General features: G+C 37.8%; 1 protein-coding gene and 1 long non-coding RNA gene across 2 annotated transcripts in view; one reads left to right on the top strand and one right to left on the bottom strand.

The window, feature by feature from the left end:
- Positions 1–1,135: 1,135 nt before the first annotated feature.
- The window catches only part of LOC139169809 (uncharacterized), an 87,569-nt gene continuing 71,529 nt past the window's right edge, over positions 1,136–17,175 (top strand). The window contains exon 1 of the long non-coding RNA XR_011559529.1: positions 1,136–1,244. This is a non-coding gene — a long non-coding RNA (uncharacterized lncRNA). The remainder of the gene's footprint in view (positions 1,245–17,175) is intronic.
- Positions 3,324–17,175, bottom strand: part of CACNA1C (calcium voltage-gated channel subunit alpha1 C) — a 611,798-nt gene continuing 597,946 nt past the window's right edge. Inside the window, 3 exon segments of the mRNA XM_070756479.1 lie at positions 3,324–10,734; positions 14,243–14,563; positions 15,461–15,549. Coding sequence (XP_070612580.1) covers positions 10,438–10,734; positions 14,243–14,563; positions 15,461–15,549 — 707 coding nt within the window. The 3' untranslated portion in view covers positions 3,324–10,437.

The raw sequence follows: 17,175 nt of genomic DNA, 5'->3' as shown, positions 1-17,175 counted from the left end.
TGCCTTATTTATGTATGAATCTCAAATTCATGATTAAAGAATCTGGATTTTTTTTCTTTTTTTTAGATGCACAGGCCTTGTAAGACACATTTTATCCAGTAATGTTATAGAAAGTAATTGGAAGAATTTAGTTATTCTAATTCTAATATATTTGTAATACAGAAGATTAATAAAAGTTGTTTTATCAACTTGCCCCTATTGGCAGAAATTTACAAAAAATAGCTTATTGATAACAATGGGCTATCATTAATGGGTCAAGAACTTCAAATTGTCCTACAATAGAAGACCATATTATTAATCTAATTAATGTAATATGTCTAATGTAATATGACGATTTTCATGGAATCGATCCATGGTATATACACTGGAAAGAAAGCTGACATCTATTTTGTATTGTGCTTGTTGTTTTTAAGCCTTTGAGTCTGGCAAAGTCAGTGCAAACATACTAAGCCATGAACATTTTGAATTGCACAGGTACTTATATTGTAAATATGTCCAGAGAAGACATAGGAAATTAAGGCAAATAAGGGGAATGATAGCAACTTATATTTAATGATATGATAATGCATATCTTCTTCAGTTTCTTGGAGGAACATAAACTGTAATGAATAAAGTCAGAAAAATATGTTTAATTTTGTATGCCCAGGGAGAGATGCAGCAGATCATCAAGAGAACACAAACAAACTTCTATTTGGCCACCTTTTAATCATTCAGAGAAGTTACCACTATGCTTTTTCCCCACTGTTCTCCAGAGCCTGTTTGCCCTCAGCCCACTGCTTCACTTTTAGGGATCTGGAAGACAACAAACCGATCCTTTTTTTTGTCCTTTTCCAAAAATTTCTGGAATGGTTATAGGCTGTCATTGCCAAGTATGCGTAACAAAGTTATGGGGGAAGAGGACCTACTTGCGTATCTTGGTCAACCACCCACATGCAGTTACACATACAGAGGAAATGGGCAGCCTTGGTTTTTGCCTCCCAGCTAAATATTTTATTGAAGATGTTTCTAACTGTAGTATAACAATAGCTAACTAGTTTGCCTGGGAACAGTCTATATAAAAGCTCTCGGAAAATGTAACAGGAGGATTTTCTCCCCTCTTTTTTTCATTTCAGAATGGTCTCATCTTTATCAGTCATGTAAGATGGCAAATTTTCTCTAGACATTGAAAAATGAAAATGTGAGATTTGTTCACCTGCAGCTTTGGTCCATAGCACATACCGGTATGTGCCCACTATAATTAAAAAGTAAGTAAGCAAGCAAGCAAATAAATATATAAATATATAAATAAATATCCTAGACAGTTCTTAAATAGGTTTTCTGGGTTGTAGGATTCTGTATTTAGCTCCTGCAACTGTGAAATGCATGTCCAAAATAAATTGTCACCAGAAGCACAGAAATAATATAGATTGTGAGCAGAAGTAAGTGGGTGGAAAAGGAAAAAGCAGTACATTTTGGAAAGCACATGCCAGGGTCTCAAATGGACAGTTTGCTTTGTCTCTAATACAGATATTCACATGCTTCTTCTTTTTGTCAGGCTTGGCTTTCTTAGTTTTATTTCATGATTAAGATTGTGAGAATCCTAATGCTCAATAGGTGTTTTGTTTTTAATAAGCTGGAATGCCTTGTTTGTGCTGAATGTATAGATTACTGATGTAAATTTTCTTCTTAATAAGTAACGGGGCCAAATAAACGGGGCCATATAAAAAGCAGCTTTGTAATTTATTATCTTCAGAAACTTAACTATTTTCATTGTTGTCAAGAACAGCCATATGAGAAGTGGTAGGTTTAGAGGGATGCCATTTAGAATGACAGTACTATGACAGAATTTTGAAAACATTGGTAATGGAAACTGAAATGCTCTGCTTGGAGGAATTGCTTAGCAGCTGAATGGTGAATATAAGAAAAGAAATAGCTTTTGTTTTTAAAGAAATTATCCACTCTTTGGTATTGGCGGTGTGCTATTACACCTCATCTCCACATCTTGTCAATATTACTGTACTCAAATCAGGTCTAATTTTTCAGAGTTGGATTATGCATTAACCTGCACTATTTGATACAGTACAGGATAAACTGCATGTAAAGACATACTGTGTGTTGTAGTCCCTGTAGTATATGCTAAACTTGGATCCAGTTTCTCTGAAAAAATACCTGCCTTTTTGTATTATTGTGTATTAGGTTACATTATCGTTGCCCCTCCCACATTTCTCTCTGCAGCAATCATTTCAGAGGAAGAAGGGTATCTGATCCAATCTCATAAATGTTCATGAACTCTTGATTTTGATCATATTTCACACTTTCAACATGTATCAATACGTAAAATGTGGCTAAATTTATTTTCCATTGCAAATGAAAGGTGACTATATCCAGTAAATTTTGGTTTAGGAAACTGTAAGATATTCAGTAACTTAATGTACTATATTTTGAAACCCTAATTTAATCCAGAACATTGTTTCATTATAGCACTTGGCAATAGCACTTAAGACATCACTTCATAGTGCTTTATGGGCCTCTCTAAACAGTTTACAGAGTCAGCATATTGCCCCCAACAATCTGGGTTCTCATTTTACCGACCTCGGAAGAATGGAAGGCTGAGTCAACCTTGAGTTGACCTTGAGCCGGTGTGATTCAAATTGCTGACAGTTGGCAGTCAGCAGTCATGATAACAGCACCAATATATTTTTGATCCCAGAACTCTCCACACCACTTGCATTTCCTGATTTCTATTGAACAAATAATAATAGAAGTATTTTCCAAAAATAGAATTCTGATTATAATGTTACATCCCTTCATGCAATAAACGCCTTTCTTTGCCTTGGCTTCCAATGCTTATTAGGTCAATGGTTAATGTTGTTTTCTATTCTTGTAACAATTCCTTATATGCATTTCTGTTAGCATCTCATTTTTTTCTGCAGGCCTATATAAATATTAAACTCTAATCTGTTTTCTAGCCATTGTAAAATTTTATTTTAATTGTGAAATATAAAGCCATTCATGTGTAATAGGCTGTTTCACAATTGTTCCACAATTTTTCTCTAATGAAAAATCTTATTGTGTGTATATGTGTATACACATGCATATTGTAATGTTTTGACATATATAGAAAGCAGTGTAGAACATGGTTCATATACGAGGGCTTTATAGGATAGTGTATGTTTTTTTTAAGTATCTCAGAAACTTCAATTTATCTCAATAACTGATCAGCTAGTGGAATTTGTATTGCCTAAAAGTTTCTTCTGGGTTGTCAAATTATATTTGTATATAAATATGATTTTTTCATAGAAATATCTCAAACTCTAAGTCGGAAAAAGACACAGGAGGCTGGCTGAGACCCATACAATTGTTATATTGGCATCAATTTAAAGAAAGCAATGATACATTGCTTTGAAAATTATCAAGAAATGTAAAAAAATGCATTTGCCCTTTTTTGTTGTTGTTGTCTTCATCAAGTCATCAATGATATGGGGCCAGGGGTAGAAAACAAACCAGAATAGATGCAATCCTGTACATAGTGCTCCTTTGGCTGCTTCCTCAGACAGTGGGAGTTTGTTTAGTAAAGCAGATTGGATCCCTTGCAGTAGCAGCAGTATCTGCATCATCATAATCAGAAATGTCTTCATCAAGTGTGTTCACCTGAAGAGGTAGACGATGCAGAGAAATTCTGGGGCTAAGGGAACTCCTGCTCTGGATCATTAATCCCTGTTCCCTCCCATCATTTAAATCATACAAGCAGAAGGAAGGAAAAGAAAAATAGATCCAAAATAATTGATCTGGTGGAATTACCAAGCTGGCTGGGAAAGATGGAAATCTTGGTATTTGCAATCAATGTCTTTAGTTGTTGCACAAGTAGACAAACTCAAGTGTGATGCTTGCATTTTTCCCCTCTAAGAAACAGCCCAGTCTTTAGATTCTGTAAAGCTTCCAGCTGCAGTGCAATGATTGTATCTAGCATATAAGCTCAATACAAAGGGAAAAGAGAACATGTTATGAAGTCAAATCTTTTTTCTACCGTGCCCCAAACTCTGCCCCGCTTAAAGGAGGCAGTAGCTCTTTGCTCATAGTAGCTCAAGTTTCTCTCTTTCTAGGTTACAGCCATGTGAGCTGAACTGCCAATTACCCACCAGCAAAATGTGCTGGCACCAGCAAACTCGTCCCTTTTATCCACCAATTTCTCACTTAGATACAGGATACAGTTTTGTTTTTTACTGATCACCGTCCAAAAGGATGCAAATTGGGACTAATGTTAGTCTTCATATATACTGACAGTTTTCAGAAATGAAGCAAGTCATTGCTACCAAGCTGAGTATTGAACTGAAAAATTTCTTTTTTACTTGGAGATATACCGGTAACTAATATCCCAAACGCATAATCATGGCAAAATAACTTACTCTAAATATGATTCCTTTTCAGATCTTTGAGCACTCATAGATTTTTTCTTTTACATAAGCACAAAATAAGCACCGTACCTTATGTAAAGAGTTTATTAATGCTCTTCCCTAGGCTTTTGGAATGTTATCACTTATTTTGTCTGTAACTTGCATAAAAATTATGCATATTCATAGGAGGCTTAGAGAATATACACAAATGAATAGTTCAGATAATAACTTTTAGAATAACTGTTAAATATATAAAGTCTTAAAATGTTAGTAAATATGCAGAAATTGGCGATATAAATATGGTAGATTACTTTATATAGTACTTGATCAGTACGGAAATTATTCCTTTTGATCAATTCTTTATTATCACCAGGAGAACATCCTTCTTTTTGTATAGATCTGGCACCGTTCAATAGTCGTTACTTATGCCATCACTTACTGCAGCTATGCTTTATCTGAATGTGCAATGTCACAGTTCAATTCTTATACCAATTAAATAACAAAGCAATTTGGCATTTGCAAAGACTGGGAAAAAGGGTGCTGCTTATATACCACAGGAGATAAGGAAATAGCACCATATATGACCAGTTACACTGGTACTATGCTACCTGTGGACTTTAATCTTGTAAATAAAAGATCCTGGTAGCACCCAGCTGACCTTGACTGATCTAGGAAGCTAAGGAGGGAAACCTTGGAAGTATTACTGGGAAATAAAAAAATATATTGAAAGGCATTAGCAAACCACTTATTTATCACATAAAAATATGTGTGTATCCTTATACGTTAAGTCACGAGTAGCTGAGCTTGACCTGAAAACATCTTGATATTGGTAAACACAGAACGTTATAATGAGTAGTAATTTTGTAATTGCATATTTTAGCTCTTTTCACAGCTGGTATAAAATACCGGTAATTCAACTACCGGTAGTTGTTTTTAATCTTATTCCTTGTTCATCGGAATTTGTAATATATATTTGTATTTGGAATGAGGGTTGATCTAGATTTTAGGACTATTTTGTATATGTGGCAGTATATGTGTAGATATTATGATTTCTTACCAATTGAGTGCTTATACAGCTGATCAACTAATTAGTGTAAACTAATTCTGGGGGAAAACTTAAGCAGTTTCTGAGATTTCTGAGTAGCAACAGACTTGTTTTTTTTTTAAAAAAATGTTATAAATGCAGTATTAAAAGCTCCAGAAAATTTGGGGAAAGTTCATGATCATCTGAAATAAATTTGTACAGAAAATCAGAAATATTAACTTTTCTGGATTTACAGTATGCTTCTATGGGAATAAACCATATTGTAGATTCATAACATCTGGTCTTAAGGTTCACATTGTTCATATTCTGCACAATGTAATGTATCTTTGAGCTTTAGGTAATGTGAGCTTCTCCTTTTTTTTACTTTGTGATATTTCATTTACTGTTGTTGAACATTAGGGGGTGCTTGGGGAATTTTTTATTATGGCCAAAAGTCAGCAATTTAAATTAGCCCACAAGAACATGGGCTTTGCCCAAGGTCAAAATTAAACTAGCAAAATTGTACTTAGAAGTACTTCTCATTAAGTCTGAATTTACTCCAAGGCACTGCAAGATGCTGATATGAACTACCCCCTCCATGATATCAAGGGGAAGATTAAATAAATAAAACAAATAAAAAATGTGGCATAATATGCCTTTAATACATGTAGAAGTTCTGTAGGTATTTCCTAGAATATGAAGCTGATGAAAGAAAGAAAGAGAAGAAATTCAATACTTGTGCAGATTTTGTATCTTTGTCTTATAGACAGTATATTTATTGACTGATGGCCAATTTTTAATTTCAGGGAAACTTTTATGTTTTGTGATTAACATTCACAAAGATTTTTGTAAGCAAGATTTGTTTATCAATAGTTATAAATATTTTGGATATTTCAAAACATTTTGCAGGGCTTTTGAAACTTTCAACAGCTGAATTAATGACTATTTATTATGTTCATAGTAAAGATGGGATTTGTTTGGCTTTGAGGAACAGAGTATAAGTACCTAAAGCAAAATAATAGTTACATTGCAAAACAGAATAAGGAATGTTCAGATTCTATTACTTTAACATAGTAGAAAAAAATTACTGTGTTATGTATTGTGAAGATAGAAAGAGATGTGTAGTATGACAAACAATGATGCTAAGTATATAAAATTAGTCTGGAGTTTAAAGGAAATCTCAGTAAATTGATATGCTTTCACATTTCTGAATGTACTTATCGCCTAGAAACAAATGGTAAATATGTCAGTTTAGTGAGAATAATATATTTTGATTTCAGCAAACATTTGTCAAAGTTTGTAGAGGCTTAAGAATAGGCTGGATGGCTTATGAATGGATGCAGTCCTGGCTTGAACATGATACTCAGCAGTGACTCCTTCAGATTGGAGTAAAATATTGTATAGGGCGACTCAGAGAAAGATTGATGGAAGCCTATGGATGGTCTTAGGAAAAAACCCCAAAAACTTAATAGGGATATAACAGCACTCTTCAAATACCTGACACCACATAAAAAGTCAGCATCAGTTTTCTCATTCCAGAGTGCAACAGATGATATAATAGATTTAAGCTATAGGAAGACAGATTCAAAATACATTTTAGTAAGAATATTCTGTTAAAAGCTGTTTGATGATGAAACCAACTACCCAGAGAGATGGTTGCTTCTTTGGGTGTGTTCCAATAGATAAATATTAGAAACCATCTTTCTGAAACAGTTTCATTTGAATGTCTGCATTAACCAAAGTTTAAAAATAATGATTAAAATTTTCAACTTCATAATTCTGAAAGAGGTGCTATATGGTGTATAAACAGCACTCTAGAGTAGATTTTACTTGATTTGGAAGAAATTTGAATGTCTGTATTCAGAGAATCAGATATTAACAGGTTGGATTCCTATACGTAGGATAGCTACTGACCTGCGTTTCTTGAAAATAACATTTCCTATGAGTAGCATTTCCAAAAACTACTCATCTCTCTTCTGTGAAGGAAAGTTGGTTCTGTTAGAAACTTTATTTGAAATATTTACATCAAATTGCCTTTGACCTGTGACATGTAGGTTTTTTCCATCAATGAATAAACATTATGATGCATATACAATATCCCCTCGTCTTTTGGGACCTGTGTGTTATAGAGAATTACGTGGGCATGCAGAAGAGTTTCCAAATGTTGAATTGCAAACTATGTTTATAGTTTGAATCCTGAACAGCATATAATATTAATTAACTATTATTTTACTTATTCTCAAACAAGTGGTTGATTTTGAATTATGCCAAAATGCTTCCCTTATGATCTGGAGGTAGGCGGTAATAGATATGCTCAAACATTTCCAGTTATACATTACTGCATGTATGAATCTGTGAACGGAGGCTACAGAAGCAACTGCCAACTGTGTTTAAATATTTGAAAGGGGTCAACATTTCCTTCTATCTTTTTTAGTATGCTACCATATCACGTCTTTCTGTATTTATTCTTTATAATTTTATGACTTATCCTCATTCATTAAGGTAAACTCAATTCTGAAAAATGATAATTACATTCTATGTTTTTTTAACTAGTTAATATAATACAATATAAAATTCTTGTCTTATTTATTATGAGATTTCTGACTTATATCAGACTTTTAATCACAATCTCTAAATACTTCTTGGCAATGTTACTGTTATTATGTTATTCATTTTATAATTGTGCATATTATTCTTGTTTCATACTGGCCATGTGTTACGATAACTGTTACATCCTTATTTATTTTCTTTAATCTGTTTCTTTCCTTCTTATTTTACCATGAAAATATTTAAATAGTCTCCTTAAGTATAAGTGAAGCTTCTCTACACGTACAAATTTGGTTAAAATTACACTATGCCCTACTGAAATTATTCAATCAACATCTGACGATCATTATTTGATGTCATAACAATAATTACTGTAATATTTGCAGCATATAATAAAAATAAGATATTCCCGTCCCAGGTTGCTGATGCCAGCTCAGTTTACAGGATTGGATATATTTGATTATCCTAGCATATGGAATTATTCACCTTTTAATTAGGAGAATCACTGAGAGAAATTATGCAAAAGAAGAAAGCTGGATAAGAATCCATAGCTTCAAAATGCAAGATAGTCTTCCCAATTCATTATCATGCATATTTAAGAAAGTGCAGAATAAGGAAAATGAACACAAGATATGCAAAATCAGTTAATGTTCAACCTGTCAGTGGGTTGCAGGATAATTACTTAGCACTAGGTACACTTTGTTCATTATACAAATTAAAAAATGAAAAAAAAATAGTATACCCTTTTCCCCAACCACATGTAGAAAAGCACTTAAAGTTCAAAGGTAAAGCTTGGCACACTCCAAATACGAAATTATTTACTTTACATGCAGCAAAATATACAAGAATTGTTATTTTTCCCTTAAACAAACTTAATTCATTATATTTGCTTGGCACAATTGCTATTCAGTTTTAAAAAATAGTTGAAAAATACTGAAACTGACCTGAATTCAAGTATTACGGTTTCTTCAACAGAAACATTATCAATGCAATAAAACATCACACGGAATATATTGAAATATAACTCCTTCTCACTTGGTTCTTTTTGTTTGTTTTTAATCCCCTTGTTTTGTTTTTCTATACAGTTTTAATGCCAGCACAATTCACACATTTTATTCAAAATTAATATTATTGCATTGTTTTTGCATATCTTGTGGAACAGAAAATGCAAAGAGTTACTGATTCCCCTTTCAAAAGCAGAGACAGTGATTTATTTTTGCACTCAAATCACCCCAGACAAAGCTCTCCTTCAGTTATAACCAGGAAATGGAGAACTGTATCAAGTTGCACACTTTCAGGTGTGTATTCACTTGCTCACTCATTCACCCAGTCCTGCTCATTCGTTCACACATTGCAAATATACCTAGTACTATAAAGAATCCAAATCAATCATTCATATGTGCAAGATTATATCAAGTGCATTGCCTACTATCTTTAAATTATAAAACAACAACAAAAAAGGAAATTTTCATTACTTCAAATAAAATTACAAAGTCTGGTATACATTATGATTGGCAAAAACTCCTAATATCATTAGCTTCTACCAAATGTCAGTGGAGGAAAACAAAACAAAACAAAATAAAAAAACATTTGTGAAGGTGAAAATCAAAAAGGCAGGTGATTACAAACTCTGTAAACACTCCATTCCTCTCCCTTGAAAAATAAAATACAATAAAATAAAATATCCAAAAATAAAAATTGGAACATGCTTTCAAGAAAATATTAAATAGCAAGAACAAGGAGAGATCTACATAAGCCCATCACTACCTCTCTCAGAAATGGGCGGGTTGCTCCTTTTTGGACAGAGCTGGCTTCATGCTCTTGGAGCCGTCGGCACAGCTAGCTGTCTTGAACTCAAATTTGGCAGAGGCGACTGCCTGAGCTCTGATTGGTTGGCAGAGAAGACTGCCTGGGAGTCTCTGCATTTCCACCAAGAAACATCTGCAATATTGCCACCTGCATCTCCGAGATCGATGGTGCAACTTCTGCTTCCTTCTCCTCAGCAATGTGTGGGATCTGTGGCAGAAGTCTCTTCCACTTGTAGATCAGAAGGGTCTTGGCTTTTTGGAGACAGTGAGGCTCATACAGAACATGTGCAAAATGATTCCTTTTTGTACAAGCAGAATTGAAAGACCACCCGCTTGATACAGTGTCCTTTTGGCTACGGCCATCCACAGGAAGTTGAGGTTTTCTCCTTCACATTCAGGAAGCAGCTGTTGTTCCTTGTGCAGGGACTGAAAAAAGAAGGGAGCGGACACGTACTGCCTTTGACTCCTCCTGATTCTTTCTTCACGGACACGTGCTGGGGTTCTATATTCGCTCCTGAAAAGCTCTTTTACACCACCCAACTCTGCAATTCTTCCCGACAGAAATAAATGAAGAATGCTGTTCTGGTTACTCCTGGTCACGAGAACAGTGAGGCACTTCTGAAACAAACCCATTAGGAACATTGAAACAAATTAAAAAAACCAACATCACTTTCAGCTTCAGCAACTACAGGCTGCTGATATAAATCCTGGTATCCTTAGATTCCTCTTGACTTTTCCTAGAATCTGGGTTTTGGGCTGCTGCTGCTTCTTCACCCACGCAGTCCTGCCCTGGGTCCCTGCAGTTAACAAAAGGCAAGAGGTTGCCATTGGGGCTTGGTTTGCTGTTACCATTGAGAATGTTGTCCGCAGCATTCTCCATCTCTTCTATTGTCAAGTCACAGGCATCAGCTAGTTCTTGGGTGGTAGCCTCAATGAACTTTGGATCTTGAGCAAACTGCACCAATCCTTCCGAAATCAAGACCTTTGATAATCCAGGACATCAAAAAACAAGGAACAAAAGGGGATATCAGTATTAACATCATTATTATAGCAAGGATCAAAGAAATCAGTGAAAAAAAAAGAAAAAAAGATACAAAACACTTGATAAATAAAATTTGGGGAGGTGAATTTATATCTGCAAATCCAAAAAGGTCCAGCGAGATTGTTTTATATATAAAATCACAATTGAATCCATGTCTTTAATTGACAGAAGCTGGATATATGGCTGTGAAAGTGGAGATGCAAGAGATTAAATCTATTTGTATTGGGTTATACATACCATATGATGTAAAGAGACATTAGATGGATCAATTGTTTTTGTTTTATACTAGAATTGGTATACAGTGTTCCCTCAATTTTCGCGGGTTCGAACTTCGCGGATAGCCTATACCACGGTTTTTCAAAAAAGATTAATTAAAAAATACTTCATGGGTTTTTTTCTATACCACAGTTCTTCCCGGCTGATGATGTCATACGTCATTGCCAAACTAATAATTTTTGCAAATAAATAAAAATAATAATTTTTGCAAATAAATATATAATTATAAATATCAGGATCACTAAGTGTCTTATTCAATGGTGAGCACCAGTAATAATGGTGAGTAAATGGTTGTTAAGGGAATGGGAAATGGTAATTTACGGGTTTAAAGTGTTAAGGGGATGGCTTGTAATACTCTCCATAGCCAAAAATGGCGTATTTACTTCTGCATCTCTACTTCGCGGAAATTCAACTTTCGCAGGCGGTCTCGGAACGCATCCCCGCGAAAATCGAGGGAACACTGTACATTAGAGCAGTGGTTTCCAAACTTTTTCCGTCCACCGCCCCCTTGGTGCTACAAATTCACCCTCATTGCCCCCACTCCCACCCCTTCAGGTGGGCATGGCTTGGTGGTCAGGTGATTGGGAGGGCATGTAAAATGTACTGAATTATTTCTTTCCATATATTTATGGAACGTTAATGCTATGAGGGGAAAAAAATCTATCAGGTAAAAACAGAAGGTTCTATCTGACGAATGGGACTAAGAATTTTGCCTTCCTGAAATGAGCTTTCTCCAGATACATTGGAAATATCAGGGAGAATGAGAACTCTTCCTTCATTTCATTGGGTGTTCAGGTTTGTCAACTTTTATCTTTTATTATCTTATTGTAATTTCTTTGGTGGATCAGTTAGCTGGCCAGAATCTTTGCAAGCCAGGCAGCATACATGTTTGATAAGAATCTTCTAATTAAAGTTAAATACATCTTACTTTTTGTCTACATATTTATGTATGTGTGTGGGTTCCACTTACCTTTGCCACTGGTTCACAACGTGATGTTTCACTCGCAAACAGGCGCGCTTCCCCTCATGCAATTATACATCTGTGCATGCTCCATAGCTAAAATCAGCCCGAAACACAGCTAAGGAGCTGAGCAGTGTACTTCGGGCGAAGGAATATAGTTTGGTATAGACCCGGAGGTGAGTGGCAGGGTATTTTTACAAGCAGCAGAACAGGAAAATACTTCAAAACAGTAAAAAAAAAACCTCTAAAAAAATCACAAAAAAAGATGGCGGAGCTCACAGCCCAGCACTGGTCGATCCAGTTCAGTGACGTCACCAGTGGGTCGCTATCAGTTCGGGCAATCCGGTCCGAACAGGGAGGAACCCATCTCTGGTACACATACATAAGTGCTTATCCAGCCATCCTATTTAGGGTAACTCGTTCCCTCCTTATGTAGGGGGAATGGAGGAGCCCCTGCAGGATAGAGTTGAGGAGTTTGCACAGTTTCTATTGGATAAAATCGCTCAAATTTGGATGGACTTGGACTCTGATTGGGCAATTCCAACCAAGATGACAGGGGCAGGTCTAAGTCCTATTATATGGGATGAATTTGAGTCTGTGATTCCTGAGGAGGTAGACAAGGCTGTGGGAGCGATGAGTTCCTCCACTTGTTTGTTGGACCCGTGCCCTCGTGGCTGGTTTCGGCCAGCAGGGAGGTGACACAAGGCTGGCTTCAGGCTTTAGTTAATGCATCCTTGAGTGAGGCGTCCTTCCCGCAACCATTAAAGGAGGCAGTGGTGAGACCCCTCCTCAAGAAGCCTTCCCTGGATCCAGCAGAATTAAAGAACTTTCATACAGACTCCAAACTTCCCTTTGTGGGAAAGGTTGTAGAGAAAGTGGTGGCACTTCAACTCCTACAGTCATTGGATGAAACAGATGATCTGGACCCCTTTCAATCTGGTTGCAGACCTGCCATAGCATGGAAACACTGCTTTGGTCATACTGATGGATGATCTCTAGCGAGCCCGAGATAAAGGTCATTCCTTTCAATACCATTGACCATGGTATTCTTCTGGGATGACTAAGGGAGATGGGTTGGGAGGCACCATGCTGCGGTGGTTTTCCTCTTATCTCTGTTTGTTCACAGGCAGTGTTGGCAGGAGGACAGAGGACAAACCTTAGACCTCTTGTTTGCGGGGTGCCTCAGGTCCTCTTTAATATCTACATGAAACCACTGGGTGAGGTCATCTGAGGTTTTGGGGTGAGGTATCAGCAATATGCTGATGATACCCAGTTGTATATCTCCACCTCATGTCAGTTCAGTGAAGAAGTGGACGTGATGTGCCAGTGCCTGGAAGCTGTGAGGGTCTGGATGGGTGTCAACAAGCTCAGACTTAATCCAGATAAGACCGAGTGGCTGTGGGTACTGCCTCCTAAAGGCTGTATCGACTGTCCATCCTTAGCTCTAGGAGGGGGGCTCAGAACAGGTTCGTAATTTGGGTGTCCTCCTAGACCCACAGCTAAGATTAGACCAACATCTAACAGCTATGGCTACGGAGACCTTTGCACTGGTTCGTCTGATGCATCAATTACGACCCTACTTGAATCAGGAGGCTCTCCTCAGTCACTCATGCCCTTATTACCTCACAATCGGATTAATGCAATGCACTCTTCATGGGGCTACCCCGAAGAGTGTTCGGAGACTACAATTGGTCTAGAATGCAGCCATGTCACATTACACCAATCCTCCACGAGCTGCACTGGCTCCCTACTAGTCTCTGGGCTCAATTCAAGGTGTTGGTTATTACCTTTAAAGACCTAGATGGCTTCTACCTCATAGTTCCCAGTGACAGTTAAGATCCCACAGAGCTAGTCTTCTCCAGGTCCCGTCATCTAAATAGTGTTGGCTGGCGGGCTTGGGGGGAAGGTCCTTCTCTGTGGCTGCCCCGGCTCTCTGGAACCAACTATTGGTTTTCCAGAAAGCATTGAAGACCTGGTTTTTCCGGCAGGCTTGGGGCAGTTGCAAGGTCTGGCCTGAATGATACGTATGTATGTTATTTTTAAACTGTGTTTAAATCTTTTATTTTTTTTTTAAATGTATTTTCTACATCCTGTTGTAGGCCACCCAGAATCCTTCGGGAATTGGGCACATAGAAATACATTAAATTAAATTAAAAATTCACCTGTAGATTTTTGCTCTTACGTTTACAACTATAACCGACATCAACTTACCGCTTCAACAAGGCTGTTGGCACTACCGTGGAATTGCCTGCCACACTCTCTTGTCTGACTGGGAACTATAAGTGAGACTGGCCTGGCTTTTCGGGTGCTGCTAGAGCTGGTGCTATCACAATATGAGGAGCTGCAGTATAATGATGGGAAGCTATTATTGAGTTTCTCATTAGATTCCTCCTCCTCAAGCCACAACCCTTGATCATGTTGCTGTGGCCAGTCTTGTGTACAGTGTGTTGCAGAGGATGTGGAACAGGGTCGAGAAGATCTAATTGATGAATGACTACTTTGAAGAGGACTCCGACCTGCAACTGCTAGTGCCTGTAGACAGAAAACATGATGAATTAGTATGTCATCAAGATGGGGATTCAGAACATGGGAGAAAATGAACCAAATATTTTTGAAAAAAGTTCAGCTTAACTTGGGAGCTGGCTGTAGTTGGATAATGATATTTCTTTAACCTGCTGTTCTACATTTCACACTAACAATGTCCTCAATCTTATAGAAAATTAGAACATGGATCAAAAAGAGACATTAACAAAAAATGAATGTATGTCTGCTCTTCGCCTATTTGTAACTCGAAACTTACTAATTGAACAAGGATTACGGTATACATTTTGCTGCCTGAGAATTTCTTAACCACTTCGAGATGAAAGGATTTTCTCAACTGTATAGTGACAGGAGATGAAACTTGGGCTGATCACCATACTCCAGAGAGCAAACGTCAATCAATGCAGTGCGTCAATCAATGCAGTGGCGCCATACCCATTCTCCTTCAGCCAAAAAATTAAAAACTCAGCAATCAGGGAGAAAAATCTTGGGCGCCCATCGCGCACAAATCTTGGGCACCCATCGCGGCAGCATTCATGCCCTTAGCATTCTGGTAGCATATTACAGCGTGCACTTTGCACTTGGAGGGAAACGGAATGAGGACGCTCATCTTTAACTTTCACCACGATGCCAGTCAATGATCTACTGACACTGCTTGTTCTCTTCCGTTGACTTCCCACTACACGATAGTAATACCAACTTCCCCCATGAACATTCCCCATGAGAAATAAGTGCCTTGTTACCTTACTTTTCCGATAACACTCATATATCTTATTAAATGCATACATTCAGAAAATTAACCATCCCATTCATGATCAAGATTGTGTACCTTATTTTTTAAATGCAATACGATTCAAAGGATAGCTGTTTCTAGATGTAAATACTCACCTGGCGATGTAATATTGTTTTCAGGGGAACACCTGCAGTCTGATTTTTCTGTCTCTTTAGACACTCCAGATGAAAGGATGCTCTTCGACCTAGAAATCCAATTGCACGGTATGAAAATAGATTAGTCCAACTGCATAATCACTGAAAAGAGAGCATTAGCCTATGAAGCAGACACAGGTATCAAATACAGGTAGCCCCCAATTTATGACTAGTCACTTAAGCAATTGTTTGAAATTACAATGGACCCCGACAGAGCTATTAGGATACAATTTTGAAGTTCTGATAGCTATCTCCCCTCACGGTCATCTGATTGCATTTTGGGTGCTTGAAAACTAGCCTTCATTTATGACTCTTTGCAGTGTCCTGTGTCTTGTGACTGAAACCAGCATTTATTCCTAATTGCCAGCAAAAAATGGCCACTGGGTACAATGGGTTTGCTTAATGACCATGGAGTTTTTTTAAAATAACCACAGTATTTTTTTAATGACCACTGCAAAAACATTGTAAAATTGGTGCGCTGTCACATGGTGGCCTACTTAACAACCAGCATGACGTATGACTAGTGTTGGGCGAACCGAACTTTCAGAGTTTGGTTCCATGTCGAACTTGGCCGTGTTCGGTATGCCGAACCCAATCCCGGTCTTTTCCAGAAGTCCGTGTTCAGGTTTGGCAGCAGCGGGGGGTGGGGGTGGGGGGGTGAGGCGCTCTGCACATGCCGGCTATTCAGGATCCCGGCCGGCAGCTTCAAGCGGGCAGTGGGCGGGAGGGAGAGATGGGGAGGACTCCGCCCCTGGAGGGCTTTAAAAGGGCAGAGGGAATCCGGACCGTTGGAGAACAAAGAGGGAGGGGAGGTGTGGATTTCCCACAGACTGGGGAGGGGGTGCAAGCAAAAGGAGGCAGAGAATCCCATCTCCCATTTGCTTAGTCCCCCTGCTGGGGGGGGGTGTTAAGAGCCGTGCCTGGCCCTGGAGCCTGCTTAAGAGCTTCTCGCTTGTTCCAATGTGGCTCTCCTGCCGGCTGCAAAGAAAAGGCGGCAAGGCGTCAGGACTTTCTCCCCGCTGAGCTCCTGGGGATCGGAGTCTGACCTCCCCCCCAGTGCTTCGCCTCACGACGGGCCAGAGGGGTTGGGGTTGAGGTTCGGGCCCTGAACCCGAACTCCAACCGGTTTGGCCAACACTACTTATGACTACAATCCTGAGCTCCATTATGATCTTATGTTGAAGGATCACACTTGCCTTGCATCACTGATCTGTTACTTGTAGTAAGGACTTGTCAACTAGAAGCATATTGCCATGTTCTGCAATTAAAGCTCAAATTTATACTTTTTAGCCCAACTCTGTTAAATAAATGTGAGTTGAGGCAAAATAGTTCTGTGTGTGTGTGTGTCATTGGTGGTAGTGGTGGAATATGGCATTTGTAGAAGAAAATCACAGGCATAGAAAAGATTAGAAATTTCTCCTCAATTATTGGGCTTTTATGTTAAGCTGACAAACACACGATTTTTGTTTACGCAGTTTTTGTTAAACATTGTATACATTTATATGGTCTTATTTCTCATTGGAATAATAAGTCTGAACCGTACATAGAAACTTACATTGCAGAGCATTCTGTAATTTCTTTTTTTAAAATGTGTATTAACTGCAAAACATGAACGTCAAGAATAATCATCAAATATATTACACAGCCAATACATATTTTCATGGCTTTTAGATATT

The sequence above is a fragment of the Erythrolamprus reginae genome, chromosome 6 (assembly GCF_031021105.1).
Source record: "Erythrolamprus reginae isolate rEryReg1 chromosome 6, rEryReg1.hap1, whole genome shotgun sequence".
Lineage (NCBI taxonomy): Eukaryota > Metazoa > Chordata > Lepidosauria > Squamata > Dipsadidae > Erythrolamprus > Erythrolamprus reginae.
Note: the sequence above shows the minus strand (reverse complement) of the source record. Positions and strands in the feature narration are given on the sequence as shown.